At 37.4% G+C, this 24678-nt stretch overlaps 1 protein-coding gene across 1 annotated transcript in view; it reads left to right on the top strand.

The window, feature by feature from the left end:
• PRKCA (protein kinase C alpha) overlaps nucleotides 1-24678 on the top strand; it is a 200461-nt gene that overhangs the window by 9543 nt on the left and 166240 nt on the right. Inside the window, exon 2 of the mRNA XM_088138294.1 lies at nucleotides 348-379. Within this exon, the coding sequence (XP_087994420.1) occupies nucleotides 348-379 (32 nt within the window). The remainder of the gene's footprint in view (nucleotides 1-347; nucleotides 380-24678) is intronic.

Raw genomic sequence — 24678 nt, 5'->3', positions numbered from 1 at the left:
GTAACCCATTTTTTCATATTTTTATTCCTGGGGCAGAATTTCAGAAAATAGAAGTTAGTAGAGAAAACGTTAAGCTGTTGGTACCTGTCAAATATGCAGCAACTTGCAATGTTTGTCACATAGTTAAGTGTACCACCCTACATAGACATATTGTATCACTGTGCAGGTTTTCTTCAAAATTAGATATAGTAATTTGGAAAAAAAAATCCTATTCTTACTTGAAAATAAGAGGTCTTAACAGCTTCTTTTGCTTTGACAATAAGTTTAAATATATTATAGTTTGGTATTAATTTAATATCAAAATGTATACCTAAGTCCTTTCCTTTCTCTCTTTTTTCCCCTTGCAGGGGGTTTGGAAAACAAGGATTTCAGTGCCAAGGTAAGAAAGAAATGGTTTTATGATGGTTTCTATAGAGTCCATGGGGTTTGTTGAGTTTGGTTGTTTTCTTGCAGACGTTTCGTTACCCGACAAATGGTTTCTATTTCTGTTTTAATAATTAAATCTAGGGAATGTATGAACCATACCTCAAGAAGGAATTAAACATGCTAAAAGAAGAATATTAAATTATCTAAAAGGATGTGTATTGTTTAATCATTTATCTCATGAACTGTGAATCATGCACAGAAGAGTTTCATTTCAGCAGAGTTTCCTAAAATTAAATGTCATGTAATCTGCATATAGAGAACTCTTTAATTTTTCATGAAAAGAATCTTTGTGGTTTATTTTTGTAGAGAACATTTTTCTTGTCGGGAGCTGCTGTCTCTGTGTGGGTGTTTTGAAAAGTGGTTTCGCTCTCCATTGGGTTTCCTTTAATACTCCCTTCTACCTTTTCCCTCCCTTACTAATCTGCATCAGTTTTATATTCAGCTGGGCCTTTGGTCATTGATTTAGTTTGTTTATTCTGTGGCATACTGTAAGAGAAAACAAACATTTGATGGATGTATTTCAAAGCAATGTCAGTAGTTTGCAGTGAAGTATTATAAATCTTGGGATGGAAAAGAAATTTGTTTCTGTAAATTGCATTATTAACAGTAATACGAGTCATAATATGTACTCAACAAAGGTGAAGCATATGTTTTGAATATGAATACACAAACTGCCTTGCCACATATCAGACTGTTAATTCATCTACTCCAGCATGATATATGCCAAAACTCAGCAGCTCTCCAAGGATTTGGACAGAAGACTTGCACAGCTACTTCGTTTTCTTTTGCCTGGAGATGCTACAGATTGAAACTGGAAATTTTTACATTTGAAATGTGTGTTCTCCCCTGGCCTCTTTCCTTATGCCTGTAATTTTACCATGAGTATCATTTCCCTGGGATGGCTATTGAGTGTTAATGTACTATTAATATCTCTTAGTAATATTCTTCCTGTTTATAGCTTATTAGTGTTATTGAAGGTTAATTGTATAAGTTAGTGTTTTACCATGGAAACCATCTGTATTAGCTAGGTGAATGAAACAGCATTTGGTCTGATAATTTCATCCTGTCAGGGAGCAGCTGATGGTAGCAGCTGAAAAAAAAATGCTATGTGATACCTACAAGATTTTTAAAAAGCCCTGTTGTTGTCCAATCTGATTATTGACTTGATAAACATTGTTGGCATGAACCTTTGCTCGGGACATAACCACCACACCACAAAAATCTATATTTAACAGTTTTGAAATTTGAGCCAGGAGATTTGAACTCTGATTTCAGAGAGATACTGAAAAGGGAGAGAGCATTAAATTACTGTCTCTTATAGCTAGCAATATATTGTTGAATCTTATCATGCTAATAAATGTAAATCCCTATGTGATTTTAAGAAGAAAACCTTGCAGTAGCTTGCTTTCCATGCTGGATATTTGCATTACTTATATTTCAACAATAGCTTAATGAATCACAGAGTCCAACTGAGTTCTTTTCTGTGTTTGGGATCCGCTGTCTCAATAGTTTAAAGGCCATATTTACAAACTTAATATTTACAGTCCAAATGTTCAGAATGACTGAACTGCCACAGTGCTTGACAACACAGAAGAGAATATACAGTACATCCCTAACTGCATGCTTTCATTAGAAGGTTTGGGTAGAAGAACCTTTCTTTTGGAGATCATTTTACTTATTTATTAAATGTATAGATGATTTTTCTTGCATTGCATGTTCAAAAGGTAGAGAAATGTGGTGCCACTTTGTGAGAACTGGAATGGTCCCAGTTCAAATAGTTCCTTTGCTGCCTTAAATAACCTCCTATTTCTTATTCCCATCTCCAAGAAGGGGATAATAATATTCAGCTTCTTTGGAACAGTTTGTCAAGGTTGGTATGAATTCATTTGAAGCACCATACTAGTGCTATGCTTTGCACCCTGTTCTGAGTATAGGTATTCATGATCCATTAGGGAGCCAGTGTGATGCACTGGTTAAGCTGTTGAATAAGAAGGAGGGAAATCAAGTTCTGATCTATCTCTAACCATGGAAGCTCACTGGTTGTCTTTGGGCTGGTTACTTTTTCTCAGTTCACAGTTCTTGCTGTGGTGAGAAAAAATGGTGTGGGTGGGTGGGTGTGATGTGTGCATCTTGAGCTCTTGAACAAAAGGTGGAATATAAATTTAATAAGTAAAATGATCTCCAAAAGAAAGGTTCTTCTACCCAAACCTTCTAATGAAAGCATGCGGTTAGGGATGTACTGTATATTCTCTTCTGTGTTGTCAAGCACTGTGGCAGTTCAGTCATTCTGAACATTTGGACTGTAAATATTAAGTTTGTAAATATGGCCTTTAAACTATTGAGACAGCGGATCCCAAACACAGAAAAGAACTCAGTTGGACTCTGTGTTTCATTAAACTATTGTTGAAATATAAGTAATGCAAATATCCAGCATGGAAAGCAAGCTACTGCAAGGTTTTCTTCTTGAAATCACATAGGGATTTACTGTCTTTATACTTGCTCCTTTGCCTGCTACTAATAGTGCTGCATTAACTCCGTTGAATTAGGCTGGGTATTTTTTTGAGGCCTCCAGATGTGCTGGAGAATTTGCAGAAGTCTAGGCCAATTTGGTCAACAGCTGTGATGAATTAATTTGAAGCTGAGTTGTGTTGTATTCTGATGAAGGGAACTGACAACAACAAATGCTCTAACTTTGCATTTCATAATGTCCCTTGTCTGAGACTTTTTAATTTTTTTCAGTAATGCATTCCTTTTTCTGGAACAGTGTTTGACAATCTGGTGGTCCTTTAGGTTGGGCTTGAATTCCCATAATTCACAGCAGGCTTGGCCGTCAAGATATCTGGAGGGCCTTAGGGAGAGAAAATGGTGCTAGAGGCTGTAGTGATAGCATTCTGAACTTAGATAACCGGTGAAGGAAATACTTCTCTTAATTACAAAATAGGCTTGCTCTGGCAATTGGCTAAATTGCTGCGGCAATTGGCTACCCCCTTCAGTGATATACAACTGAATACAAATATACTGTTAATCTCATACTTATAGGTGAATTTTCAAATGCTTTATTTTCAATATATAAGGTATTTTTGCATGCATTATTTTATTGATACCACTGGTAAATTTGGGAGTATGTGCAGACGCAACTATTAAGGAAGCAGTAGTTTAAAATGTAGGTGATTAGATTTATGTTATGCCTTGTTTATTACATATATTTGACTAATAGCATGCACACTGGGGAAGGGAGAAGAGGCATTATAGGTGATTAGTGTATTTAGTTAGAAGGAATATTATGGCTTGGAATCTAAATTACCATAAACAAAATTCTGTTAATGGGATATTTCCACTGCAAGGAGGAAAGAGTGGCCTATTTTACTTTGCGAATATTCTTCCTGTATTGTTAGAGGATCTTCAGAAAAGGACTTTGTGCTCTAACTGAGCCATCCTGTGAATGTAAGGAATTCTTCTATTTATAAAATAGCAACACAGGATCCAAACTCTTCAGTGTTATTTTTTCCCCAAACTGCGGCATTTGTTGCTGTATTTAGGAAGCTCCAAGAGATAGAGCAAAAGTAAATATTTTCAAATGAAAATCCTATTTATTGAAATCACATCACTAATTGAAATTGCACAAGTCAAAAGAAATTCTGTGGTGATTATATGGCATTGACTGTTAATGAGAAAATTAAAGAAGGGCAGAAAAGATATGTGGCTTGATAAAAGAGGGAAGATTAAACTGAATGCATTGAAGATCATCAATGAAAAATTCAGCCGTCATATTCTTCTCAGTCAAATCCTCCAACTTTGCTTGTAGCTGAAAAACTACTGGTTTTCATTACTGTTATAATAGTTACTGACAGTTTTTTTCTTGTTGTTGAACTGTCCAGAATGTTTCTTTCTTGGAAATATATATAGACTTGCAGGCATAGTGAGGTCAGTGTGAGATGGTAATATGAGGTCAGTGTGAGGTGATATTACTTGAAATAGCACTTGGAAGAGATAGTTGACTTATAAAACTAAGCATATCAAACATTTATCCGGCATTTTACAGTGTCTAAAGCATTTCAGTTATATCATCTCTATAACCTTTACAGCAATTTAGTAAGGTCAGTGTTATCATTTCTGTATTGCTGATAGAAACAGAGGAATAAGGACTGAAAGAGAAACTGAGAGACCATGTGTAAAATGTATCTAAAGAGCTATAAATTTTTTCCACAGTGCTTTAAGACTGGAGTAAGCAAGTTGGTGTTTTCTAGATGTTTGGACTCACCAACATCAGCCAGGATGACCCAAGGCAGTGCATTGTGGTAATCCTAGTCCCAAACATTTGGAAGGCATTGTGCATGTTGCTTATTCCTATGATAGCGCCTTTGTAATTTGTAAATATAAAAGTGCCCTGGTTAACAAATCAAATTTTCCTAGAGAAAATTAAATTCTGTTAGTGTACTTTGCTATTCAGGACAGAGAAAAAATGATTTTAAAATTTTTTAGAAACAGATTTTTAAGTACAATTTCCATGTTTCCTAAAAATTGTGTAAACACTGAGAAATTCAGAAATATGCGTTAAATAATTCAGAATTATTGAAGCTGGTTGTTGAAGAAAAGCTAATCAGAATAAACAAGTTGATTAGTACAGTTTAGAAATAAATTTTGTGAGTGTAATGGTTCAGTATGACAATAATGTCCTCTGTTTATCAAAGATTAATTGAAGTGGAGCTGGTTTTCCTCCTAAGGACTTAAGAAGTAAATATCAACTTTGGTATTACAGAGTATGATCAAATCATTCCAAAGTTTTAGATGAAAATTAATCTAAAAAAAAAAACCCAGAGTAAATTAGAAAAAAAAAATACCTCTGAGAAGGGATGACACGTGTATTTTCTCTGAAAGAGTAGTTAAATAAAATTTTCCTAATGGCAATTTAAGTAATGAAAATTGCATCTCTCCCAGGAGAGGTTTAAATAAAATCTGTCCTGTGGCTACATAATTTCCATGCTTATTTTGAGATCTTCTGTCAGATGAATCCTTCTGCTATTTGGCTAATTCAGGCAGAGTTGCTTTCCACCTCCAGACTAAGACTGTGTGAAGGGCAGTTAAACACAGAAGAACCAACACATATTGGCATGTCAGGATGGTGTCGGGGCGGGATGACTGCCCTAGGTGCACGTTAAGATAAGAGGGAGGTTGAAGTTGGCCCTGTGTGCTGCAGTACTGTTATTGGGCTGCAAAGTCCTTCTTCCCTTTCTTCTCTTTCCTTCAAATGTTGGTTGTATCATTAACGGTTGGCCTGTGGATGTGGTTATGAGTTGCAGTGGTATGAATTTCTCTGAACTGCTGCAGCAAAAAGGGCAAGATTCTAGACGTCGTATTTCATACAATACTATTCATTTAAAAACTGCTCTGGATATGTGAGACGATGATTCCAAAGGTTTAAAATATTGTCAGCTTGGGAGAATACTTGCATATGACAACTTTTCATCATGTCCTTGGCCTTTTCTTTACATTTGTAAATTTGAACACTGCAAGCATCAGTTTCATTTGATGACTGTCTCCATTTCTGTTGTTGCTTGCATTATCACTGTGCAGCAAATGCCTGGTCTAAGGGCAAGATGTATTTAGAGACAAGAGAACTACACACTGGGTTTGAAAAATCCATAAATGACTACAATTGTTTTAATCTTTCTAAAATAAGCTTAATTTTTCTGTTGGAGGAGATTTAAATAATAGGAATGATCATATGCGGGTCTTGTAAATTGGAAGTATTTTGAAGGACTCAATCCTCATGAAGTGTCATAGGCTGGGATCCAGAGGACCAGCTATGAAATACTTTTTGCCACATCCAAGGATCCAACTTTGGAGAATGTAGGGGACTTCTCTGAATAGGGGATGTTGGAAGATATAGTCAGGTAGGAAGTCAGCTGTTCACCACCTAGGGTTTCTGCTGATCTGTTCAGACCTTTAGATCTTAGCCATAACTCTGCCTTCTGCATCCCAACTCAGTAAGACTATTTAGTGGCTTCTTAGTTATGTATTTCTGTTTTGAATTATGCTATATAACTTGGTAAAACCCTGGCAGCCTTTTATCCCATAAACTAATAACATTAATGTCTGTTTACTATTAGGAATTTTGGTATTTTAGAAACTAAAGTTTCTCATTCTTTATAAGCAATCCTTCTGGCCTTGCACTGCACAGTTTAACATACATTTTGACAGCTCATTTTGCAGATCAAGCAGGAGAACAAAGTGACTATGAAATTAATGACATGTATTTTTAAACAAATTATGTGAAGGCATGACAAAGAAATTACTGGGAATTAGACAAAACTAAATATGTTTTCACTCTTTTCCACCAAAAGAATATAAATACTTTGTATGCTGTGAAAATAAATGAAAAATAAGCACCGTGGTTTGCTTCCTTTTGCATATCTTTTTATATATACATTTGTATTTCTCTAGGCTTCATTTTGGAGGAGAACAGTGGAATTCATTGGAGAATTGAGAGACACTCATGGTATTAGCTTCTCTGCCTCTAACTTAACTAGGAGTATTAATGTAGTTATGGCTGAGCATTGTTCACCTCCAATAAGGTGAATTGCTACGGCTTATGATGTATTAAAATGTTCTTGGATATATGTGAGCTTCTGAGCAGGAGGTTTGTTTGTTTGTTTGTTTTTAAACAATGTCAGGAGAACTGGAATAAATATCAAACACAGAGTGAAAAAGTATATTTGTTTGTTTTAGAGAGATTTTACAGACATTCCCTAAAGGCTTATCAGTGGCTTTTTCAAACTGAATAGAAGTTCTGAGTAGGATGCTTGGGTGATATGTCATGCCATGAGCTGCATGGGGTGTGAAGTATCATCAATACACTGATGATACTCAATTGTATGTCTCCATTCTGAGCTGACCAAGTGATGCTGTCAAAGATCTGTCCCATTGTCTGGAGGCTGAAGAGGTCTGGATGGGGAAGAACAGGTTCAACACTAGCAAGACCAGATAGCTGTGGGTTTAGGGCCCCTCTGATCCCAGAACGAGATTTTCCACCATTGGCTATTTAGGGGGGTTCCATTCCCCCACTCATAACTTGTGTGCAATTTGGGGATTCTCCTGGACTCACAGCTTTTGCTTGAGGAGCAGGTGGCAGCTGCAGCCAGGACAGCCTTTGCACAACTCCAGCTTATGTGCCAATTGCAGTTTCTGGATTGGGAGGCCCTACTTCTGATCATGCCTATGCATGCCTTAGTTACTTCCTGTTGGACTGTTGCAATATGCTCCACATGGAGCTGCTGTTGAAGACCATCCAGAAGCTGTAATGGTCTAGAATGCAATGGTGCCTGTAGTAATGGGCACATCTTGGTATGCCTGTGTAACACCACCACTATTTTGCCAGCTGCATTAGTTCCCAGTAGACTTCCTTATGCAATCTGAGATGCTGGTTATCACCTAAAGAGTTTTAAATGCCACAGGACTAGTTATCTGTGAGACTGCCTATCTCTGCCTTATCTAGAAATCTAGGTCTTTGCAAAATTTGTCCAAAGTAGGATAATTTGAGCCTGGTCATTTGTGCCTTGAGTGAGAACTCTGGGTTGATTTGTTTGATGATCCATTGGTTTGTTTTTTCCGCTGTCCACGGTATTCTCAGGAGTCTTCTCCAACACCAACGTCCAAAAGCATCAATACTCTTCTTATCTTGCTTCTTCAAAGTCCAGCTTTCACTTCCATAGAATGTCACAGGGAATATAATGGCTTGCCCAATTCTGATCTTTGTAGGTATAGATACATCACAGCATTTGAATATCTTTTCCAAGGCCTTCATGGCTGCTCTACCAAGTGCTAGTCTGTGGCGTATTTCTTGACTTGCCCCTTTACTGTTGATGGTTGATCCTAAAAGGCAGAAGTTATCCACCACTTTTATATCTTCATTGTCAGTTCTAAGGCTGGTTGTTTTACCTACTACCATTAGTTGGTCTTCTTTATATTTAATTCTAGTCCCATTTTTTTCAGTGTGCTCCTTAACGTTTATTACTAGGGCTTGCAGATCCTTTGCATTTTTTTGTTATCAGGATAGTGTCATCAGCATAGTGCGGGTTATTGATGTTTCTTCCTCCAATTTTAAAACCATGGTCATCTTCTTCCAATCAAGCTTCTCTTAATATATATTCAGCATATAGGTTGAATAACTAAGGGGAGAGTATACAGCCTTGTGTCACTACTTTGCCAACCTGGAGCTAGTCTGTTTCACCATGTTCTGTCTGTACTGTGACTTCCTGACCTGTATAATGCGGACAATGAGTTGTTCTGGGATTCCCATTTTTCTGAGCTCTTTCTACAGCTTGATGTGATCGACACAATTAAAGGCCTTTCTATAATCAATGAAGCACATACTGACATTTTTGTAATATTCTTTGGCTTTCTCAGTTATCCAGCGTGCCTCAGCAATAATGTCTCATGTTCCTTAGCCTTTTCTAAAGTCATCTTGAGCACACGGTATCTTCTTTTCCATGTAGTCCTAATCTGTGTGGGTGATCCTAAACATTATTTTGCTAGCATGTGAAATTAAGGATATTGTGCGATAGTTTGCACTTTCTATTAAGTCTCCTTTTTTTGATATTGAAATATAGATTGGCTTCTTCCAGTCCACAGGCCACTGTGTTATTCTCCAAATTTGCTGGCGTAGCTTAGTTAGAACCTTTACTTGTTCTGCTGCTGCTGCTTGCCACATTTCAGTGGGTATTCCATCAGTTCCTGTAGCCTTCCAACTTGGTAATGACCAGAGTGCTGATCTAACTTCATCTTCTAGTATTAGAGGTTCTTGTAAGTTAAGGAATCTTGGATGTTGACATCTTGCTGTATACTCCTTTCATCCTTTCAATATACTCCTTTCATCTTTGTTTGATCTCCTTTGAATTGGTTACCTTCTGTCCATTGGAGTCCTTTAGCGTACCAATTTGAGGTTAGAATCTCCTTTTGAGTTCAGAGATCCTTGTTTTTCCATGTCTGTTTCCATCTTCAATTTCTTTACAGATGTTATTGTAATACTGCTTCTTGACTCATCTAACAGCTCTCTGAAACTCTTTATTAAGTTCCTTTCTTTTGTCTTTCTTGGCTTTGACTTCTCTTCTTGGCAATTTCCATGGTTTGTTCAGTTTGCCTTCTCTTTCTTCATTTTTAGCAGTCTCTTTTCATATTCACCCTTAATAACTTCTTTAAGTTCATTTCATAATTCTTCTGGTTTTCTATCAACGAGGTTCAGGACTTCAAAACAATTCCTGATGCTCTCCTCAAAAATGGTGGCTATATGTTCAAGATATATCGTGGAAACTGACTTGCTTTCTTATTCTTCTTTAGCTTAACTTGGAGCTTACACATGAGCAGTGTATAATTGAACTTTTCCAAGTCTTTTTAGCAATGATATAATCAATTTGATTTCTGTATATTCCATCTGGTGATGTCCATGTATAGAGGGATCATTTTGGTTGTTTGAAGACAGTGTTAGCTATGAAGAAATCATTGGAGTGACAGGAATTGATAAATTGGTCTCCTGCTTCATTTTGGTTTCCTAAGCCATACAGTCCAACTACATTTTCCTCTTTCATTTTTCCAACTTTGGCATTCTTGTCTCCAGTCACAAGCAACACATCTTGCTTGCATGTTCTGTCAATTTCAAATTAAAACTTGATTATAAAACTCATCAACCTTCCCTTCTTCTGCATCAGTGGTTGGAGCATAAACTTGAATGATCATCATGTTAAAGGGTTGTCCATGAAGTTTAGTTTGTATTATTTGGTTGTTGATTGCATTGTAGCCAAGTACTACCTTGCTATAGCCTTCCTAACTATGAAAGCAGTGCCAATCCTTCTTTGTTTTTCATGTCCTGAGTAATAAACAGTGTGATCTTTTGACTGAAAGTCTCCAATCCCTATCTATCTCAATTTGCTGGTGCCTAAGATGTCATTTTGTAGTTTTGTTTCATCTTCTGTATTAAGCTTTCCCGTGTTCATGCTACTTACATTCCATGTTCCTATTGTAATTCTGTCTTTGCAGCTTCGGATTTTCTTTTCCTATATGGCAACATCAGCAACTAGACATCCTGAAGGCTTTAATCTAGCCACGTCATAAACACCATTTAACTCCGAAAGATTCTCAGCTGTTCCTCAATAGCATGTTGAGTGCCATCTAACCTGAGGGGCCCATCATCTGGCACTATATCATCAATCATTTTATATTTTTTATCCATGTTGTTTTCTTGGTAAAAATACAGGAGTGGTTTACCATTGCCTTCTCTCACACAGTGTGAACTGATGCCTTTCCATTGTTACTAAAGTGATCATCTGCCTCTGACATCTTCCTACATTGCTGCTGCCCAGTATAGGTGTCTGCTTGCTTTAGCTGGGCAGTGAGATGGCCTTCATGCCATGGGTGACCCTGCTGGGAATATATACTCTGGACACACACTCCTGACTTTCTTTCCTCATTCCTCCCAGGAATGCCGTTCCCCCAGCCATGATGAGGCAGCGCAGCAGGACTGGGGGGTGAGTTTAGCCTTTAGGAAGGCTTTAAAAACTTGGTTTCTCCCCCAGGTGTTAGACCAGGATGATAGAGGAGCCTGTCTTGAAAGATGGAATGTGTGTTTGGTGGGCCCTGACAGTATGCTATTTGTATGTCAGTGTTTGCTTTGTTCTTGTTGATATCATTGATTTTAATTATAATTTGGATTTTCCTTTGGTTTTACTGGTGTACATCACAATCACATGAGTTGGGTGGCCATATAAATTTTATACATACGTACATACATACATACATACATACATACATGGAGAACTTTATCCTGGGCCCATAGTCTATAGCAGTGTTTCTCAACCTTGGCAACTTTAAGATGTGTGGACTTCAACCCACAGAATTCCCTAGCCAGCACTCCCAATTCTTAAAGTTGCCAAGGTTGAGAAACACTGGTCTATAGTGTTATATTAGAGAGCAAGATGAATTTTTACTGTGGTTGCTAATAAACAGTTTTTATCTCTCCCAGTTTTATGATATTTATCAACTGTCCTTTTTCAGATTAGTCAGCAGTCCTAAACAATGCTTATCAATTTATCTCTCTCTCTCTCTTTCTCTCTCTCTCTCTCTCTCTCTCTCTCTCTCTCACGCACACACACACACACACACAGGATTTCTTATTTCATTGTATTAAGCTAGGGGAATCAGACTCAAGAGCTGGAATGTTTTCATGCCTGAGTGCCAAATAATGTTTTATAGGCCATAATAGTTTAGGGAATTCTTGTCTAACTCTGTTAATGAGTATCAGAAACTGCTGCAACCATAACAACATTTTTTCTCTACTTTCAGTCTTAATGAGAAATGACATTTATTAATTTTTAATGTTTTATTCTTTAATTGTAAATGCTTTTCTTTTTTCTTCCTTACCCAAATGGAAATTTTCAATAAAAGGACTAAATTTCTTTTAAGTTTGATCAGAAACTGCTTAGCACACTGCTAAGGAATGAAAATAGTATATGTTGCAGAAAAGAAACCCAGACTGTTTTTTTTTAAAAAATAGCTTAAACTTGGTATTTATTTTGTGTAATAACAATTGTATTTCTCAGTATATAGTGCATTTAACCTTATACTTGATCTGTCTTTTTGGTTCCTAGTGGGTCTTTAGATTTACCCAACATTTTATCAAATTATGCATCATTAAATTATTTCTAGCCAGTGAGGTATTAGATTACTACTCTGAAATCACAGCATATTCTGGGACTAAGTGGTTGGATTGGAAGGAAACATGAATTTTATACACTTAGCAGTGAGATTAGTTGAACATACTTTACTGAAATTTCATTGCTTTGCCCACATACTGTTCCCTGTGTAATACTGTGGCCTGGTTTCATTAGGCCACAAATGTCAGTCAACTTAGTATGTTGTGTGAATTCAGTCTTTGTGTTTTATAAATCACAGTATATGACATGAACACTTGGCCTATGATGTTGTACGGCAGTATATTAAATCTTTGCTCTTAAAGATGTGAATCTCTTGCCATCCTGCCTTTTAATTCTTTCTGAAACCACAGCTCACATCTTGCATACTTTTCAGAGTTCCCTGAAATTCTGCAACCTCAGCTTCATAATAGGATTTATTTATTGCTAAGGTACTTGATGATGATGGTTTTGGTTTGACCATTAAGTCACATGGCCTTAGCTTCATTCCATAGTATTGGAATCTTGGTGATTTGCTTTGTTTTGTTTTAAAGAGACCTAATTCAAGCAATTTAATATTCTGTTTATATTGTTGCTAGGTTGCCTTGGACTTAAAAGTATTGCTCCTAGCTTGCCTAATGATATTAACATACTTACAGATAAATCAATTTTTTTGCTTTAAAAATAGGTAAAATTAGAGATGTGGAAGCTTCTTTGGATATATAAACTCTCAGATCAAACAGTGTAACTTTTATTCTGCTAGTTGTGCAATAGCAGCAACCATTGTCTACCCATTGAGCAAAAGTTAGTTATGTTTGTTCTGTACACTCAGATCAACAATATTATGCAAACTGAAATACCTTGAACAGGTCCAGGACTCTTTGTGAGTCCACGAGTCCTAGCTTGTTAGTTGCACTGAGTGGCTTCAAATGGTGTTCTCAGCATTACTAGGTGATTGGCTTTATTTTCTAGTTTAATGCCTAGAATAGTGGCTCATTCGTGCTCCTTTTGTGAAGAATCAAAGTGATTCAGCTTGCAGCAGTGCCCAAACAGAGATGTAAAATTCAGGGAAATTTTAAAGCAATAGGAAAAAAAATCTGGTTTTTTTAAAGGGTAAGATTCAAATACATAGAGTACTATTGTTTTATAAAACAACAATGGTATTATATTAGTAAAGGGTGCTAATATATGTACAATTTGGCTTGCTCATAAAAGAAAGTTTACAACATTGAGAAGCACTGTTTTTCAGTCAATTAGGAAGATGTTGATTGGACTCTTTAAAAATAGTTTAAATTATTGCTGCGAGTGGAGTTGCTGTATACAGAGGAATGTAGCATCCCTTCATATTTGCCAGTTTAGGAAGAACAGGCAGGTGCAAAAAAGAATCATGAAAACAGGAAAAAACAAGAAGCTACGTATCTTGGACTTTGTCCTTCACTGTATCTGAATAGACAGATTGGCTCTGCTTTGCCATGTAGGGCACACCTTTGCTGAGTTATACTTTACTCATGGTTTAGATTAAGCCCAGTGGTAGAGATACACCCAAATTGTAGAGGTCATGTTTGAAACTAAATAGTGCCCTGTTAAAGCTTTTATTGCTTATTAGTTTCCCAACCAAATTATACTGGGGGAAATTTAGACCCGGGGTCATTATCACAAGAGCTCTGTGAGCTAATGTAACCACAGGTGCCTCCTTTTGCACACACAAGTCTCCCTGTCCTCTTAACTCAAGATTCTTTTGCTTAAATAGCACCAATAAATGGGACCCTGCCATCTGCAAACAAGGTGCCAGCATTAATTTATTTATTGTACTTAGAAAATAAAATGGTGAGTAGCACAACTCATGACTTTATTTGGAAGTGTGCCATCAGCTCAGACAAAAAGGAGAGATAAGCTGGGAGCCTCCTGGCTGGCTAAAGAAGGGGATAGTTTACTTTCTGGTTAGCTGGTATTTTGTAATTGGTCTTGACCACAATTTTTGGATGGCAATTTTTTGGGTAGCAGTCATATTGCAAGAACATGAGGAACTGTTCTTAGGCATTCAGATGAGCCTCCTGCCTCTTCCCCAGCAATTAGGGATCCCTGAAAAGACTATAGCTGGTGTCACATAACACAAAAGGCAGGGACCACACATTATGCAGGTTATGGTTTATTGAATAAATATTGACTGGCTTCATGTAACACAACCCAAATCAAGCAAACCACTTTATGATTTGTTTGAATTTATTTTATATATGTTTGTGGAATTATCTTATTTCAGGATACACAATGCCCGCCCTCTGGAACGGTGTCCCCCCCTCCTGATCTGTATGCCTCCCTGCAATCAGGGAAGTCAAAAAAGTATTTGAAAACCTGGCTTTGTCCCCAGGCCTTGGATTTTATGTTAATTTGAATGTTTTTTTCTCCTGGATGTGCATTGTTCTTTTATTATAGCTGTTTTCAATGTTCTGCACTGCCCAGAGTCTTTGTGGAGTTGGGTGGCTTTCTGTATGTAATAAAATAAATAAATGTGACATGTACTTGATGTACTCAATCTTAACTTTAGAAATCAGCCCCATTATATCAGTTCAGTTTTTGTCTCTTAATTTTTAAATATTTTTAATACATGATATGAATGAGCTAAATAAGCTATGTTTAATTATTACTTCCCTGAAATCTGACTTCTCAAAATATCTGCCACCCTTCTTTCTCTTGGAGCTACAATATCAATAAAAGACTTTTCCATGGTTGGCTTAGAAAGGACCTGTGTTTGCAGGAACCAAAGCTTTCTGTCCCCCATAACATGCCGCTTGGAAGGAACATATGCCAGTCCCTGATTTCCTGTCCATTACAATTTAAAGGGATTACAATTAAACAAAAGAGAATTTACCCCTTCTTTCTGTTCTGCCTGAGTCTGCTTAGTCTTAGTCTCTCTGCCTTCCTTCCCAGATTGCCAGGCCAGCTCACTTATTTGAAATAGAAGGAACGCTTACAGAAATGGAAACAGAAAGGAACACTTACGGAATTAGACCTCACATGCCCCTTCCCTTTTAACTGACATTGTACATGTTAGCTGAAACCTACGAAATGTTGAAATCAATTGTGGTAGATGACTTGAAGGAACAGGAAATTATGAAATAAAAAAGAACTAGACATTGCTCATACTTGATAGCTCAAGAACTTAGGAGAATTTAAATAGGCAGTATAGGAGATGATTATAGCAAGATTGCTTTTGATTTCCAGAGATATGTAATTTGAGCCCTATAATAGCAGTTATGTTAGGATCTAGTCATATTTTATCAAAATTTTGGAATATGAAGGCTTTAAACTTCATAATTAAGGAACTGTTGGATAGATGTTTATCCTCCCTGCGTATTGGGCTTCTACTCCTTTGCATGCAGTCAGTATAGTTGCATTTGGAGGGACATCAGATTTAGTCATCCTTCTCCCTCCTCCTTTTTGCAGGCTGTGCCTACTTTAATATTGATTTCATGGAAAATAACAGTATGACTGGCCACATTTTTATTGTGCTTACAGTTGTCTCTTGTAAATTCAATTATGCTTGTATCTTCATTGTTAACTTTCAATATCAAGGAATATGTTACAGTTGTTCTTTTGGATCACTGTGTATTTGTTTTCTGTGTACAACTTGCAGTCTAAGCGTTTGTGACTAATATGTCTGGTGGTAGAGAAGAAACTTGAACCCACATAGTCCGTCACCTTCCCTTCCCTGTCATACAGTATAGCTTTGCACTGAAAACACATTCTAATTACAGATGTGTTTCAATCTCTCCAGTTGAGATTAGCAGACTTAAAATGCTTGCACTGATTGAAGGTTTGAAGTGCTTGATCTTGGCTAGATTGTAGCCAAAGTAGCTGGCTTTTCTGTAGTTACTCCAAGGTCTGAAGAATGAAAAGAAAGGCTGTAAAAAATACAACTCTGGAGATGGTGCCTACTGAAAAGTTTTTTCAAAGACAAACAGATGGGCTACCTGTTGAATTAGTGGTCTTAATATATTTTTATTTGGTCATAATATATTCTAAATATGAATTTAACTAGTCATTGTTAAAAAGTACGTGTGACAGAAGATATGCATACCTGCAAGGACTGTGAAAATCATTATGAAAACTTCTCCTTCATTTAATAGTGCATTATGATGTATTGGAATAGTACCAGAAGTTTTGTTTAGGATTTAACTCTTTGTGCAAGGGTTCTGCTGCAGAACTGGGATTCTTGGAAGATTCAAATATGGGAAGTTCACGCTATCATCATAATAAGAAATAAGTTCTTGTTTAAAGATACGTTTAAACTGTAGCATAAATACTTATGAAATGATATTTCCACCCTGGCATTAGGAGTTTCAGAATAAAATCAAATTTTAGACCCTGGTTAAGATGATGAGCTGAAGTCCCATAATTGTACATCAGTGAAACAGATGTAAACCAATATATTGTTCTCTGCATGTTTTTCATTACACCTGGGAGAGTTGGAGGGACCCTGTGAAGTCAAGAGCCTTGTTGCTGGAGTGGGCATTGGTTCTTATCCAAAGAAAGTGCCATAGATGGTCATAAAGTGATTTATCTGGGCTTGCTGTTGGAAAGCATTCATAATCTTACAGGCACTGATAAGCTTAGTAGCCAGAGTTGTGGTCTTTAGTTTCAAGTGCGTTGCAGCATCAGATGCTTCCAGTCAATTTACTGTGCACGGTAGTACCATCTACTTTACTGTTTCTCCAGTGTTTCAAGGAGAAGTTCCTTCTGTGACCCTAGAATATCACTCATTGTGATGGTGATTATATTACCATTACTCCTTATATAAAGGCTCATTGCTGCTTATTATGATGTCAAGTCTAAGATGGCAAGAGGGGCCTCATCTTGTATGACAGAACTTTCTCCCTCTTCCCTGCTGTGCTGCAGTCTTCTCTTTCTCCAGTGGTGTGAAAACTCTTCCATCCATTCTGCAGTCCAGTGCAGAATCCATTCTGCTGATGGATACTGTTTATCAGGGGACGATAATGACTGGATGTTACTTGGTGAATCTATAACTAAACTATATGTGCATTTTGGCTACTGTAGGGCCTGCCCATATGACATCCATGGCACCACTAGATGGCACTCACTGACCCCCAAATTATTCTTAGAATTACAAATGGCCAACCCCTATAAAATCTTTGTGTTCACTTCATTTTATTATTTTTTAAAAGGTTTTGTTTAATTTTTGGCATCTGTGACATTCCACAACATTGCATTATGGTGCCTGCCACCTAAAAAGGTTGCTGTTCCTTTGTTTGACATCTACTGCCTAGCAGTTCTGTGACCTCCGAAGAATTTCAGTGGGACGAAACAGTTATTTCAGCAAAGTGCACCACTTGTGTATTTGATGTGCAGTGCAATGCATCGAAGTGGCATAAGTAGGTCTGGATGAGGAAAGCTTAGATTCAGATTCAGCCATGAAATGCTCTGGGTGAAACAAGCATCAAGTATTTTGCAGGGTCATGATGAAGGTAAGATTACAGTAGTGCCATTGTGTGCCTTGTGGTGAGACAGTGTACCCATGTGATAAAACTGAATATTTACCATGAAAAGGGAACCTTGTGTGTAACTGGAGAAACAAGAGGCAGTTACGGGAGCACAGCAGAGAAGATGATGCACTACTTTGTTCTCTGTAAGCCGCTTTAACCCACCAACATCTACCATGGTCCTTAATGCAGTTCTTTCTTAGAAGTAACATTACATACATGAGAACAATGCTAAGCATTACCATAACACTAAAAGTCACTATTGCAAAGAAATTTACTGCCCGCCTTTTCAATGATTCCTTTTTTGCTTTAGACTTTTCTGTCAGAAGTGTGGTTTATGAACAAAGCTTATAAGGTATACAAATATTTTATTAAGCCGATTTTATCATACCTTGATGATAGAAATTAGGAAAAGATTGTAAAAGTTCTAATAAATATTAACACTCTGTGATGAATAAAACTTTAAGCATATCCTACTTTTCACCAAATATTTCCATTGGTTAAATAGCAATATTTCATTATTGTTTCTAAATGTAGCTATTTCCTTGTCTAAAATTCACCCACATGCTAGTAGGAATAGAATTGTATATTTTAATTTTAGTTCCTGAATCTACATGCACTGCATTCATGACTTGAATTAAAAGGTGGTGTTCATGAAAACCCATTGCTGTTAAGAACAGGGTGTTGTGCTTGAAATGTTCTGTGAGTTTTGTAGAGAACCAAGCTTACCTTAGCCAGGAAATTAACCAGCTGTGTTTGTGTGATGCTTGCTATATAATGGTAAGGGCCAATGTTGTATAAGCAGCAGAACTAGAGGTGCATACAGGACAGCCTAGCAGACCCTCAGTTTTCGGTCCCCAATAAATAGGGCCTGAAATTGGAGGCACATTTTTTGCATATGGGGTATGATATACTGGGATGAGATGGTAAAGGTGTTGGACTAACATGAACAGATCCAGATTCAGGTCCATCCTGAGCCATGGAAAGGTATTGGTGAATTGGGGCCAGTCACACACACTCAGTCCAACCTAGCTCACTGAGTCATTGATGTCAGCATAAATTAAAATATCTTCCCATGTAAGCTTCCTTGAGCTCCTGGAGAAAAGGAGGGATATAAATTGAACAAATAAAATAGGTTTATTAAGCTTTGTAGTTACTTAAGACACCCATTTCACTCCTTCAAGGAAAAAAAAAAAGCTGGAAAAGATCTTAGGGGCTTTATTCATTGCCTAAATCCTGCCAGCCAGTGAGTGTTGCTCTGCAGCATATCCAACTCACCTTGCTGTGAGATGGATCCTGACATACTTGCATCTGTACTGTTCACCTCCTATGGAGCTGTAATTAGGGACAGCTGTTCCTGTTGTGGTTCTCCTTAAGCTTTAAAGTTTTCTTAAGTGTGTTTCATCTTCTGGACCAGTTGGGATTCAGTTTATGGCCACTTATTTTTTACAGTCTTTGAAAGGGGTAAAATTCATGGTGGATCAGATTATCAGTGGGTACAAGTCCCCATGGCTGCATACTGTGCAGAAGATTCAGAATCACAGGAGGCCTTCTTTGAATGCCACTAGAATACCACTTTGGGAGCACCACTAGAAGCTCACAGACACAGAGAAGGAGGACACTGGTGTAGTGACTGAAAGATAAAATCAACCAGGGATAAACGTTATGGGCAAACATTAAAGCAAGGAACATCTGTGGCATGGTAAGTCTTTCTACCAGTGACCAGAAATGGAATTTGTCTTATAAACATGCACAAGTACCAAACATAGGATAATTTTATTTGGTCAAAAAACCTTACCAGTACTTGTTGGAATGTTAAATAATCACTACACATGTGAAATTCTGTTTTTGAAAGGTTTACAGGTTTATATGTATAAAAAGCCCACAAGCAGATGTTTTGTTTGTCAGACAAAGTGAAACTGATATTTATATACTTCAGATTGGAGTTCTCTACAGTTAGCCTTAAGGAGCTGTCTGGTAAAACTATTTTGGGGAAGTAATTTGAACACTTAGAATAATGTGAAAGAATTTAAAACAGGCTTTATCCATTTATTCCTCTCACGTTGCATGCTATGTTTAGTGTGTTTGGTGCTGTTTTCTGACCAGCATTGTGAGAGACATATCTTTCTTCCAAATCTGAAGTTATGGAGGTTGCAGCAATATCTGCGCCCCTTCCAGAACTCAAGATCAAATTGAGGGCTCTGAGATCAGCCTGGGAGGTTCCCTACCATTCTTAATCTGCAGGGAAGAGAGTAGGAAGATGCTTTCAGCTATTGAGTGGCTGAGGTCCTTCTTACCAGCCCTTTTTTCCCCACAAGAAGAAGGAGGGAGGAAAGAGGGAAAGAAAGAGGGAGGGGTCATTTTTCCATTGCTCAGATAATGGGTTCTGAGTTTCTTCATCAAACACTGGCTGAAGCCAGAACGTTCCTCATCTGTATCTTGCATAAGGAAGTTTGGTGGGGATTCCTTGGCTCCTGGATTGAGATGCTTACCTCCTACAGACCAGCAGTAGACTGGATTTCTAGGTATCTCAAATTACAGCATGGCTAGAAAGTCTAGTGAAAAACTGGGGACCTCTCATTGTGGGTCACCTGTGCAATTTAATTTTTTTCTACATTACACTTAAAAAAAACCTACAAAAAGTTTGGCGTCCTGGTGACGCTCACTGAGCTACTTGCCAATTAACATCAACTCTTGGACTATATTTATTTCTTATTTATTCAGGACTGTTTTATGTTGTGTTTTTAACTGATTTTAGCTTCTCTGTAAACTGTCCAGAGTTGTTTTTTAATGAGATGGGTGGTGACAAATTTGATATATATATATAAATAAATAAAAAGTGAATATACAAATAACTGTTGCTTTTCTTAACAATTTTTTTTCTTATGTAGAGTGGACTCTTACTGTCATATTTAAAATAGATTAGATTAAGTTTTTCTGAATGTTACAGATATTCTTCCCTCTTGGAACACTTCAATTTCTATCATCAATATTAACAATATGTAAACTAATAATGAGAAAGACTGCTTTATGTGGGGAGGTTACATCATTAATAATATAGTTTCTAAATGGGAAAATATAGTTAATTTTTCAGCTTTCAAGGAACTTTATTTCAGCTTACCTACAAGCTAAGAGATTCTGTTCTGAATGTGTTTATATATTACATTTTGTTCATTGCCTCAAGTAAGGCAATGTGATCTCTTGAAACATTACTGTTTTTAAAGAGTCTAATGAAGAAAATAAAGGTCTGTACTACTGTATATAGTTCTGGTAAGTGCACGTGAAGAGTTTTCTCATTCTCTTCCATGTAAGATGCTTTCATACAATATAGGACATCCCCTCCATCTGTTTCACGGTACTTCCGGTGCACGTGGGACCAACTAGATCTATCATTATGTTTCAAAAATATTGTGTAATATTTCTACAGATCATCTGGGCTGGATATTTTGCGGTGAATTTGAATTTGTACACTAACTACAAGTTAAATATGGTCCTTCTAATTGTGGTAGAGACCTACCACACTCTGCATAATTCATGGCTCTGATCATCCAGCAACAAAGTCTATTGGAACTGAGAACCAGATTAACAAATGTGCAGTTGTTGGTCTTAAGGAAACAAACAAACAAACAAAAAACCCAGCAAGAAAACAGTGGAAACCTTGAAGGCTGAAAATCTTTTGCTTGCTGGAAACTTCTCTCTGTTGTTATACACAGAAAAGACAAACAGCATTCACGTTGCTTTCTGGATTCCCTTGCTATCACAAGTGATGTCAATGATAGAGTGAGAAAGAAAGCAGTGTATTTCACTCTTAGGGTTCTTCACATTCTTAGCTTGATACAGTGTACCTAATTTATTATGAATGAAAGCTAATTGGCTGGTTAATGCAGGATACCTGCCAACAGTTTTATAAGGATACTGCTTTCAATCAAGTATTTGTTTCAGTAATTAAGTTTGCGGACTCCTGTTGAGTGAGAAATGTAATCTCATGTATTTTAAATGGAGTAGACGCTCTGATCAATTTTTCATGTCTGTCGGTGTATTATGTAGATAAACAGGCTATGAGCCAATATTTTGTTAGATAGTAGGACTATTGCCTTTTCTTTCTTTCTTGTCTTTTTTTGCATTATAGTTCTCTATTTTTTCTTTTCCCATTTTTAAGCATAACTGGTAGGTGGAATCTGTGCAATTTATGGTAGAAATATTTCATATGCAGTGAATCATTCCACTGGTTTAATATGCTCTGACATTTATCTGTTTAATAATTTTCTCTTTAAAGGTAGGATGGTAGAGAGTATATATCACACCTGACTCAAGACTACAGACGCCAGGAAATATTTAATCACCTAAAAAGGCTTTTTATTCTTTCATTCTCAGAGGTTCATCTTAAATGACTGTTGTTTTCAGATATGATGGAAAATGTGCCAACCTGTATTAATCTCAACTTCTTACAAGATAATTTGAAAAATGGGGCATATCACTGTAAATGTATGCTCTCTTGCCTTCTCATGTGACTTAACTATCTGCCTTCAACTGCTATAATATCGTTTAGCATGAAGCCACATCTGTTTATCTTCTTCTATAGTTGGGCAGATGTGGGTTAATGTAATAGGACTTGCATTTGACCTGTTGTATATCATATACAGTCAGGTCCAGAAATATTGGGACATCGACACAATTCTAACATCTTTGGCTCTATACACCACCACAATGGATTTGGAATGAAACAAACACAATGTGCGTTAACTACAGACTGTCAGCTTTAATTTGAGGGTATGTACATCCAACTCAGGTGAACGGTGTAGGAATTACAACAGTTTGCATATGTGCCTCCCACTTGTTAAGGGACCAAAAGTAATGGGACAGAATAATAATCATACATCAAACTTTCCCTTTTTAATACTTAGTTGCAAATCCGTTGCAGTCAATCACGGCCTGAAGTCTGGAATGCATAGACATCACCAGACGCTGGGTTTCATCCCTGGTGATGCTCTGCCAGGCCTCTACTGCAACTGTCTTCAGTTCCTGCTTGTTCTTGGGGCATTTCCCCTTCAGTTTTGTCTTCAGCAAGTGAAATGCATGCTCAATGGGATTCAGGTCAGGTGATTGACTTGGCCATTGCATAACATTCCACTTCTGTCCCTGCAAAAACTCTTTGGTTGCTTTTGCAGTATGCTTTGGGTCATTGTCCATCTGTACTGTGAAGCGCCGTCCAATGAGTTCTGCAGCATTTGGCTGAATGTGAGCAGATAATATTGCCCGAAACACTGCAGAATTCATCCTGCTGCTTTTGTCAGCAGTCACATCATCAATAAATCCAAGAGAACCAGTTCCATTGGCAGCCATACATGCCCACGCCATGACACTACCACCACCATGCTTCACTGATGAGGTGGTATGCTTAGGATCATGAGCAGTTCCTTTCCTTCTCCATACTCTTCTCTTCCCATCACTCTGGTACAAGTTGATCTTGGTCTCATCTGTCCATAGGATGTTGTTCCAGAACTGTGAAGGCTTTTTAGATGTCGTTTGGCAAACTCTAATCTGGCCTTCCTGTTTTTGAGGCTCACCAATGGTTTACATCTTGTGGTGAACCCTCTGTATTCACTCTGGTGAAGTCTTCTTTTGATTGTTGACTTTGACACACATACACCTACCTCCTGGAGAGTGTTCTTGATCTGGCCAACTGTTGTGAAGGGTGTTTTCTTCACCAGGGAATGAATTCTTCGGTCATCCACCACAGTTGTTTTCCGTTGTCTCCCGGGTCTTTTGGTGTCGCTGAGCTCACCAGTGCGTTCCTTCTTTTTGAGAATGTTCCAAACAGTTGTTTTGGCCACGCCTAATGTTCTTGCTATCTCTCTGATGGGTTTGTTTTGTTTCTTCAGCCTAATGATGGCTTGCTTCACTGATAGTGACAGCTCTTTGGATCTCATCTTGAGAGTTGACAGCAACAGATTCCAAATGCAAATAGAACACTTGAAATGAACTCTGGGCCTTTTATCTGCACATTGCAATTGGGGTACTGAGGGGATATCACAGACCTGGCCATGGAACAGCTGAGAAGCCAATTGTCCCATTACTTTTGGTCCCTTAACAAGTAGGAGGCACATATGCAAACTGTTGTAATTCCTACACCGTTCACCTGAGTTGGATGTACATACCCTCAAATTAAAGCTGACAGTCTGCAGTTAACGCACATTGTGTTTGTTTCATTCCAAATCCATTGTGGTGGTGTATAGAGCCAAAGATGTTAGAATTGTGTCAATGTCCCAATATTTCTGGACCTGACTGTATAAGCCACTATCATGGTATATTGGCCAAACACATGTCCACATTGCTGTAACAGTCAGTGGTTTCTGGAACCTGATTAGAGCAGCAGGCTGAGAGGCTCCCTGATACAAGCCAGTGGGAATTTGTGTACTCAGAAACAAACTTACTAACTTGCAGGAAAAATCTGAGCAAGTACCTTTCACTATGGGTCTTGGCTTGCCTTATTAGAGTGATTTATACATGGTATATAATAGATTCCACCTCATGCCTTGAATTCAGGCTAGATTTTCTCACAGGACAGTTGTAAGTACAGATAGTCCTCAGTTTAAGAACAAGTTCTGTTCCTGAAGTCTGTCCTTAAGTCGAATTTGTATGTAAGCTGGAACAGTATTATTGTATAATACTTTATAAGTAGTATTGTGTAATTAACTGAAACCATTGGGTATTTAACTTGAATCATTGGGTATTTAACTCAAATTTTGCTACAGTAAGCTCCGTTCTTAACTATGGGTTGTCCATAAACTGGGCATTTTAAACCAAGGGACTACCTATATTTAAATTTATCTAATTTTCCAGATTGCTAAAGCAAAATAAACTATAGAAAGCTGTAGGACAATAATTTTGGCAAATAATTTTTCTGTCAAGACAAAAACACTATGTTAGTTGGTGTACTCTATTGTAAAAGAAAGGACTTTCCTTGTTTGGAATATTGGCTCTGTCTCTATCTTTTTCAACCTAGCATTTTCCAAGGATGTTGTGTTACATCTGTCTCCCTTACACAATCTCTAATGAAGTCAGTCAGTACT

Source organism: Python bivittatus, unplaced genomic scaffold, assembly GCF_059951505.1.
Source record: "Python bivittatus isolate LINGU-HERP-01145 unplaced genomic scaffold, Pbiv_v1 ctg000220_np1212, whole genome shotgun sequence".
Taxonomy (NCBI): domain Eukaryota; kingdom Metazoa; phylum Chordata; class Lepidosauria; order Squamata; family Pythonidae; genus Python; species Python bivittatus.
Note: the sequence above shows the minus strand (reverse complement) of the source record. Positions and strands in the feature narration are given on the sequence as shown.